The 9894-nt window shown below is 45.1% G+C and overlaps 1 protein-coding gene across 4 annotated transcripts in view; it reads right to left on the reverse strand.

Moving 5' to 3' along the window:
- The window catches only part of EFHC2 (EF-hand domain containing 2), a 98663-nt gene that overhangs the window by 15305 nt on the left and 73464 nt on the right, over positions 1-9894 (reverse strand). For all 4 annotated transcript variants that reach the window (XM_019525377.1, XM_019525378.1, XM_019525381.1 and 1 more), the window contains one exon: positions 3489-3686. In XM_019525377.1, the coding sequence (XP_019380922.1) occupies positions 3489-3686 (198 nt within the window). The remainder of the gene's footprint in view (positions 1-3488; positions 3687-9894) is intronic.

Raw genomic sequence — 9894 nt, forward strand, 5'->3', positions numbered from 1 at the left:
TGAAAAAAATTATGAAGGAAGAAGGTTTCAAGGATGTGTGGGTGGGAGATATGGAGGGGCGGGTATGTATGTGGGTAGATGGGTATGGGGGTGTGGGTGGGTATCGCGTTTGTGGCATTTGTGGAGGGGGAGGATGGTTGGGGGGGTTTACGAGGTAAATGTAAGGTGTGGGGGGTGTGGGTGTGCAGTTGGTGGGGTGTGTGAATGTGGCAGTGAGTGGGGCTCCCCCCAGAAGCATGTGGGTGTGTGGTGGGGTACATGTGAGGTTTGTGGGGAAGGGTTTGGGTGGGTACAGTGTGTGTGGGGTGTGTGATTGTGTGTGGGGAAGGGTGTGGTTGTGGGGTTTGCGGGGCAGGGTTTGTGGGTATAGTGGGTGTGCATGAGAGCCCCTGTGCGTGCCCCCGAGCCAGTAATCCCCCACCCTTCAACAGCCCAGAGCCTGTGTGCCCTGCAGAGCCTCCCTGCCACTGCCAGCAGCGTGCAGCCCCAGCATGCCCCGCACCCACTCTGGACTCACCCCTGCCAGAGCGGATCAGCCAGAACCTGGGCATAGCCCTGACCCAGCCCACCCCATGCTGCCTGCCCATGGCACATCCTGCTGCCCCTGGGCATGCAGCATAGCTGGGGCAGCTCCATGGCTAGACTGCCTTTCTAGGCAATGTGGGTGGCAGTGGCTTCTTCTGGCTGGAGCATAGGGCTGGGGCTGGTGGTGGTGGCAGCAGCCAGAAGAAGTTGACTGCCACCTGGGCTGCCTAGAAAGTTACTCTGGCCCCACTACATGCCCAGAAGGTGGCAGGACGTGCCATAGTTCAACTGTGCCTGGGTCAGGGGACCGAGGAACCCACCATGGACCGGACAAAGACCTGCCACACAGGCCAGATCCAGCCTATGGGTCATATTTTGCCCACCCTTGGCCTAGCATGATTAAAGCATACCAGTTTCTGTAGCCAATGCTACACAAGAAAGATGCAACTAGCACCATGTTCAGACATCTTTGACTACAGTCCAAACAACCAGGTACCCATGCATGGCTGGCTTAAGATGGATAACCTTTGGTTTGTGCCTAGGAGTTCAGCTTAAACTCAAGTTTCTGGAGACAAAATGATATGTCTTAACTGCTCTGCCATTGTAGCCACCTATTTAACAATCAGGTAAAGACAGGGAAGACCCAGAGTGGGATGCAGTGGCATGCTCACATCCCCCTTTCAGACCATGCTGTGGGAGTATAGCCAGGGACTTCTTTAAGCCCCACAAACAGATAAGAATTTCCTCCTCCCTTCCCTTACATGTTTTGTAGCACCTCCCCTCTCTTCCATTTCTCTCCTCTCCCATTCTCCCCCTGCCTCCTGTTTGCCACTGCTGCTACATCAGGCTGAGCTTGGTTCCCTATGTGGACAGTCCTTAGACTTATGACACAATTGGTTCCTGAAAACCACGTCTTAAGTCAAAACACTGTAATTTGGAAACAATTTCCCCATAGGAAAAAATGTAATAAATGGGGGATTGGTCCCTGAACCAAGGCCTGATACCCTGTTTTCACCAAAAATAACCCAGAACTTTGTACAGTACTCAATCAACTATATAAAATAAATAATTGTAGCTATATTACTTGTCTATATGTATTTATGTATTTATATTGTAAATAGCAAACATTTATTTGGCAGGACTTCTTTGAGGTGACTTTGCTGGACTTTTTGAAGGGCTCTTGGCTGGAGTCTTCTCAGGAGCCTTGGCTGCAAGTTTTTTCTGGAGTCTTGTCTGCTTTCTTAAAGAAAGTGTCCAAGGAGCTTCTTAAAGGAGCTGCCCCGCAGATGGCTCTCAGAGGAGCAGCACCCTGCTTCTCCAGCCATGTGTCCAGAAGGGCATTGGGGGTGCCATGTGCCCCCAGATCTGCCCTGAGTGCAGCATGCCCCACCCGAATCAATCTGAGTTCACAAGTTCCCCCCCACTGCATGACAAGTGGTATGAGCAGCCGGACGACCCACGGCTTCTCCCACAGCCACCCAGCTCTGCCTGTTTCTCCCCAGTGGGGGCAGCTGGGTGAGCAGATGGACAAGCCTTGGGAGAAGCTGCGGCCACCTGGCTGCTCCCCTGGCTCTTCCTCCAGGGAGAGGCAAGCAGAGCTGGGTGGCTGCGACTTCTCCCAAGATTCACCTGGCTCTGCCTGCCTCGCCCCTGTCAGGGCAGCTGGGGAAGCAGCTGGACAAGCTACAGGTTCTCCTGCAGCCACCTGCCTCTATCTGCCTTTCCCCAGTGGGGGCATCCAGGTAAGCAGCCAGATGAGTCGCAGCTTCTACTGCTGCCCATAGCCCCCTGTTGCAGAACCTAGTGCAGCCCTGGCTCGGTAGAGCTTACCCCAGCCCCAGCCCCTCCTTCACCACAGGGGCCCCGATCTGCTCCCCCACGGCCCTTCTCTTCTCCTTCCCCTTCCACTGACAGACCTGTCTCTGGCATCCAGCATCGTAAAGTTGAAACGTGGGTCAGAACTTCAAACCCCGGGTGTCAATTTACAAACATCAGAATGGCAGATCATCAGACCTCAAACCATCATAAAACAAGGACTGCTTGTACAGCCTGGTTGAAGGGGGCAGGATTGGCTCTAGAGCTCCCCCTGCCCTTTGATTAGCCAGGGACAGCAAAAACTGTGGCAGTGACAGGTGGGGGAAGCGAGGAATAGGAGGGTAGGAGAGGTGCCCCATAGCATGGATTCTTATTTGATTGGGGAATTTAAAACTGTCCTTGGCTGCAGCTACTACAGCATGTACTGCCCAGCAGGGCGTGGGGCTGCCACCACCCCTGCAGCTCTTGTTGCTGCTCTTCCCCCTTCACAAAATCCTGGATTCCCCATGAAAAGAAAGTTTATATTTTGGTTACATTAATTTGTGAATAAGGAAATACTATAAGCTTGTGGAAACTTAAGGGTGAAAATGAAAATCAAATTTCATAAAATCTCCCTTGTACTAAATAGCCAAAATGTCAACACTTTGCACAGCTTCCTATCACTGTCTAATAGAGGTACTGGTTTATGAGGCTAATAGAGGTGTTTAATAGAGGTAATATATTTACAGATTTTAATACTAAACACATAATCTCATAAAACTAAAAAGAAAAAAAACAATATAAAAGTGGCAATTTTCAGTTAACTACAGATCTCAAGGGGGGAAGGGGTGCTATGCTTGATTTTTTAATGGAGGAGGAAAAATAGTTGTTTCACAGTGAATTGGCCAGGAATTTAATTATTTCATAGGCAATCCCATATAGAAGGAATAGTAAAAATCCATAAGCAAATTAAAAATTTGCTTTTCTGTTCCCACCTATCCTCAAATGCTGAGAGGTTCATATCAGGGACCAAATTTCAAGCTGCTGAATGCACCAATGTAAATTGCTGAGAAAAAGGCTTTCCAGTGGATGTTTTCCAAACTATGAACCAGTTAAGAAAGAAAGGCTGTGTGTCAAGTATTAGCTTGGAACACTTATAGAAAACTTACTTTTTGCGGTCATTGTATACAAAGTTGGCAGAGAGTTGTCGAAAATTCTCAAAGGTATTTTTCTTCAGCTGTTCTTGAACTACTGCAAGAAGGAAGTTGACATCCATTTCAGCCTCATCTCGCACACTGTAGTAACGCCCAATAGTCATAATTTCATGTTCTGACAATTTCCCATTGGTGATATTCACCATCAGATTTCTGTTTGCAAAAAAACCAAAAAAACAAAAACAATGGAAAAGCTGGTATCAATCTTAAGAGTAATTTGAGTTCTGAGAGATTAGATGCAGTAGTACACTCAATATAAAATGCTGGCATAAAGTCCATATATTTTAACATGGAATTCAACATTATTCAAGAAAGTGTTTTGGAAATTACCCAATTATAAACTCTTTAAGTAATAGCCCCTTCTTGTCTTACCTTTCTGTAAAGACCTAAAAACAAAGTTAATGTTATATATACATTAAAATAAACTTAAGCAGTAGGGCTGTGCAAAGCTTCGGATCACAGTTTGGATTTGGATGATTCAGAGGCCGTATCTACGAATCCGAACTGAATTGCTGGAAGTTTTACGCTTTCTGAACTGATTCGGAACTTCCTTTGTGGCCTCAGCAGGCACGTCCAGACAAGTGGGCATGTGCCTCTTACCCTGTCTCAAACCCCTTTGAGGCGGGCCAAGAGGCACGTGCAGGAATGAAAAAATGTTCGCCACGCTGCAAGTTTGCCGCGCGAGGAGAAAATTAGACCAAAACCTGGGGGAAAAAAATGGGTCAGGGCACAGTCCCAGACCATGCCCTGAGGAAACCAGAGGCTCAGTCCTCTAGAGATGCTCTGGCAGAGTGTCAGAGCATCTCTCTGATTGGCCTTTTCCCCGCTTCTGAAGTATGCTGCCTGCCCACGCTGGGTAGCCAGCAGTGCAAGCTGCAGGAACCCGGACCCAGCTTTTGCCAGGTAAGCAGGGGGTTGTGGGGCTAGAGGAGTGGGGAGGGGACCTCGGGAGGATGGAGACACCAGGGGAATGAGCAGGGGGCTGAAGACAGCCCCGGAGGCATGCCCCTGCTGTCCCCTGCTCTCCCGAGGCTGGAGACAGCAGGGGAATGTCTCCAGAGCTGTCTCCAGCCTCTTGTTTGTTCCCCTGCTTGTCTCCAGCCTTGGGAGGGAGCAGGAGGCTGGAGACTGCACCTGGAGACATTCCCCTGCTGTCTCCAGCCCCCTGCTCCTATCCCTGCTTGTCTCCAGCCTCAGAAGGAGGGCAGGGGACAGCAGGGGAATGCCTCTGGGGCCGTCTCCAGCCACCTGCTCATTCCCCTGCTGTCTCCAGCCTCCTGAGGAGAGCTCCTTTTCAAAGTGGAAAGGATAGACAAGAGTACCACAAAGCTTCATTTGAGGACAGGACAAAATGCCTTTTTAGCTTGTGAAGAGATTAATTTGTTTAGTTAATTAAAAGAAAATCAACAGATACTTTTATTACTGTGTACAAAATAGGCTCACCGGGAGAGAATACCAGGTACCAAAGAGTTCTTAAACCTAGCAGAGAAAGACATGACAAGAACCAGTAGCTGAAAGTTCAAGTAAAAAAATGAAGCATACACGTTTAAAAGTGATGACGACTAACAACTGCCAAAATAGTTCATTTTCTGTCTTGTGAAGTCTTTAAATCAAGACTGGACGTCTTTCTAGAAGATTTACTTTAGTTAGATACAAGTTATAGAATGAAATACAGAAAAATCTGGATGCAATTCTGTGGCCCAGGTTATAGGACGTTACTCTCAATGATATACAAAAATATGTCTAATCCACTGTCTCTTATTGTAGTGCTGGCTGTTCTGAGAGTCTCCTATAAAGAAGTGAAATAGTATTCCTGATTGATACATACATGTTTTTTGGAGTCAGTAGCTGGCTGGAACACCTTGTCTTAGGCAACAGGAGAGAGGAAAGACTTTTGTTTCATTCTAGGTAGCTTGGTAACCAATAGCATTGAAGATCTGACAGCAGGGTCTTCATGACAGGCTACATACTTGTGCCCCAGCGTTCACTGGGACACAAGCATATTCACTGTCTGCTACCTGAACTAGCTAAATTAAAACTAATTTGGGCATGGTTGTGCATAATACATTGACACCAGCAATTGCAATGTGCATACAACCTGCTTATCAGTGACAGGTACCAGGCAAAAATATTGCTAATAACCAGGGATCCTGGTTATCTCTGATTTTTAAAAACCCCCAATTTTTGGATTAAAAAAAGTAACACAAAATTTTTCTGTGATTAAAATGAAATACCACTATTATGTAGATTTTTTTCTGTGGTTACAATGAAACAATGAAGTTCCTGAGGTCAAGTAACCCTGAGCTGCTGGCCAGAGCAGGTTTTTGTACTGTTGGAGCCAGGACAGGGCAGCTTTTTATACTGCTGGGGCCAGGACAGGTGCTGGCCCCAGGCTCTAGCTCCCCCTGGCTGCAGATCCAGGAGGAGCCAGGCAGGGTTATTTTGCCCCAAGTGACACAATTAGCTCCACAACAAAGTGCATGTCTGAGCACATGCACTGAGACAAAAAGCTGCGGCTCAAATTTGCACTGCTTCTATTTGAGCTGCTGCTAACACACGTGTTTGCATGTCTGGATGCACCCAGGAGGAGCTAGCATCCCTGCAGTTTTCACCCCCCCGTGTCTTAACACACACACAATGTCACCCATGTCATGAGTTTTGCTTGTCAGCAGTTTGAGGTGTAGTTTCCCAGAAACCCCTGTACCTATCTCCTTGAAACTTGGCAGGCTTTGTGATCTCAGCAAGAGCTACCACCCCTGTAGTTTTCACTCCATTGTGGCTTAACAGGTACACGTAACATGAGTTTTGCTTTCAAAACTTTGAGGTGTTGTTTCCCAGAATCCCCTGCAACTAGCAACTTGACACTTAGCACTTGTCATGCTCTCAGCAGAGGCTACCATCCCTGCAAGTTTCTTCTGAATCAACCAAAAAACAACAAAATTATAGATATTTTATTGATTCCCCATTATACTCTATAGCCGAATCTCCGAATCGGCTCCGAATCTTCCGAAGCGATTCAGCTGAATCAAATTGGAAAAATGATTCGGATCGCCAAATCAAATCTCTGGCATCTGAATTGGCCAAATCCAAATCAAATAGTTCCCTATTTGCACAGGCCTACTAAGCAGTATTCTAAACCTAAACAATTTCCTATTGGTGACATTTTGAATTTCATAGATTTTGAATTTATTTTTGCATTGTTTATATTTTTTGTTTCTCTCTTAATTATAGTTTTACAATTACCTGATCAAATAGTGTATAAGCAATTTATATGTGCAGGTAGATAAAGTACACAGAATGCCATTCAAACCAATGAGGAAATAGAGATGAGGATACCAACAAGAGACAAAGAATCAAGCAGATTTTATGGTCTGCTGTGAGGTGTGAAGTCACATTTCACAGAACAGTATCAGTGAAGTCAAAGGTAGCCCTATCCTAGCAGCTTTGGCTGGCAGAAGATGAGCAAAAAGAATTCAGAGCGATAGCAGAAAATTCTACCCTGATTTCCCAACGTGAGCTCTCCTGGGAAGAAAGAGGGACACAGTGGGTACGTCTAGACAAGATGCTTACTGCTAAGTTGACTAATTAGTTGCACAGTAAACATCTCAATGTCTGCACATGTGCCTTTATTAGGCCAGAGTAAACTGATCTATTCTGCAGCAGGATAGTATTTGTATACAAATACCGTATAATTAATACCTGTATTTACAAATACTATCCTGCTATAGCGCAAAATATTCTGCAGCAGTGCACATGTAGACGCTGCTCTGGCTAGCTGGGGCATGAGGGTGCTTCAGTGTGGGGCCTGCCTACTGGCTAGCCCCATGCTGAAGCACCCTCATGCCCCAGCTAGCCCCTCCACAGTCCCCTCAGCTGGGGGGAGCAGCAGGCCTGGGCTGACAGGCTGACCCCCCCCCCCAGCACTGTTTGAACATGTGCCCAGGAGAAATAAACTCTGAAGCAATAAGCTCAATGAGAACATCAGTTGACTGGTGCCTGTCCAGCTGATGAAGAATCACCTCTAAGTTGTAGGGCAGTTCTCATGGACAACCTGAACAAGCGGGTCCCATGGGCCTGTGTTGCATTGTTCGTAAAAATCAGGCAGAGCCTAAAGAGAAGGGAATGAATGCTCCTCATTTGGTCCTCATAGAGCAAGGCTGGCACTTAGTTAGTGGCTGATCAAGCTGACTGCTGCCAATAAAGTTTTGTTATTTGTTACAAACAACAGTGTGGGAGTGATTTGGAAATGAATTCCTGCCTCCCTGATAGTAGAGGTCTTTACAAAGGGATACCCCAACTGACAGGACATAGGTCTTAACATATCCAAGTGTAAATTCAGAATTATCACAACAACTTTTTAAAAAAATGGTTAAGCCTGCCTGGTCTTCGAGGTAGAGACTGTATTATCTCTGATGTTTAAAAAGCTCTGAATACACTTTGGTGCTACCACAATACAAAGAATAAGAAAATAAAAACATCACCAAGGAAGCAGAGAGGTATGCAAAGAACTTCAGGAAACAGCTTTCCCGGCCTTCAGAGACAGAACTGACCTGAGACACAGAACTGTTACTAATGCAGCTTTTTATAAAACTTCTTGGTAAATGGCTAAACAAACTGCAATTACACTTAATAGGATTTGTTTTAATAGCAAAAATCAAAATAATTTAAACAGATGTATACAGCATAGCCAAAATTAGGTTAACTGCCTATAACACTTCCATCTTTTTTTCAATATATCACAGTACTAAGAAATTTCATCCTAATCATTTGATACAGTTGGAGTTCAGTTGGAATGTACTTAATACAAGACACTGACCTCTACATACACATTTGGAGGAAATTATCAGTGATGCACAGGATTTTGCCCCAATGCTCCCAATTTGCTGGCAGTCAAATAGGGAAATTTTTACTCAGTTGTACAGTAGCACTTCTCCCACAGAAACAAGACCACCAGAAAATCAAGTCTTTTGTTTTGTTGGGGGTTTTTTGTGCACCTTTGCCCAAATAAAAATGTTAAACCAAAATATGAAATATATGTAAATTCTCAGAGCAATTCACTGAAGGATACTGAACACAGTACATCATCTACTTTGAGTGAGTTGATGCACTTAATGTGGGACTTGTATTAAGTAAAACAGAAAGGGTTTGGAGAAATGTGGCTTCAAAAGGATACAGCAGCTGTTAGGCTGCAAGTGTTACATTTGCGTGAGCCTGTAGCAATACAAGTAAGCCCCAACTTTGACCTTGGGTCAAACAGAGTTAAAGTTGGATTGGTTCTGCTACAGAACCAGAAAGGCCCTTATTTACATTGACTGGAGATGAATGTGAGAAGACAACAAGTTACAGAGGTCCAGATAAATCTTATTTTCAGAAACATACAAACTTAGCATTTGAATCTAAGTTAAGTGTCCATAAGGAAATATTGTAATTTCCCTTATTATTTGATTTTAATAGGACACAGGGAACCCATTCAAAATTGAAACTCCTTCTGCTGCTCATTATCCAATCACAGGGCACGTCTACATGAGACATTTACTTCAGAACTGCTTAATTATCTCTACACTAAATGTCTCAGCATTTACACATGTGGCCCTATTAGGCTGCAGCAAACAAATAAACTCTGCAGCAGGATAGTACTTGTATATGTACTTGTATAAGTACTATCCTGCTGCAGAGTTTTTTCATGTGCAGCAGCACATGTGTAGATGTTGACCCAGCTGGCTGGGGCACAAGGATGCTTCAGTGTGAGGGTTGCCCGCCAGCTAGCCCTGCACTGGAGTACCCTTGTGCCCCAGTCAGCCCCTCAGCATGATGTTGAGCCAGGGCAGAGCAACCCTAGGCTGGCAGCTGGCCCACTCGGCTCCCTGCCAGCTGGGACTGCTCTGACCCAGCTCAACGTGCTGCAGTCCTAGGTGCACATGTAAACACGGTGCCTGGGAGCAATAAATGTATTGTTTATGGTGTCTCATTAATATGCACATGTAGATGTGCCCACAGAGCACAAGATGAGGCTTGCAATGTAAAACCTGTACCCTTCAAAGACTTAAGCACATACATGTATAGTCCTCTTGACTTCAGCATATCTATTTATATGCATAACTTTCTGTTCATACATAGATCTTTAAGAATTAGAATCTAACTAATCCGTCTATGTATTTTCCTCAACTCAGAGAATCAACGCACCAAAGATTTCTTCAGCTACAATTATTTTCTTATTTGGCATTTAAGGGGCTTCCTAGAAACCTAATTTTCTTTTCTGTTTCTTTTTTTCAATTCTATCAGGAATCAAAAAGCTTGCAAAATGATTTTGGGGGAGAAAGGGAAAAAATTGCAATTAACTGATCAACATAACTTTAAAAAT

Source organism: Gavialis gangeticus, unplaced genomic scaffold (genome assembly GCF_001723915.1).
Source record: "Gavialis gangeticus isolate Ggan-Ray unplaced genomic scaffold, GavGan_comp1, whole genome shotgun sequence".
NCBI classification, from domain to species: Eukaryota; Metazoa; Chordata; order Crocodylia; family Gavialidae; genus Gavialis; species Gavialis gangeticus.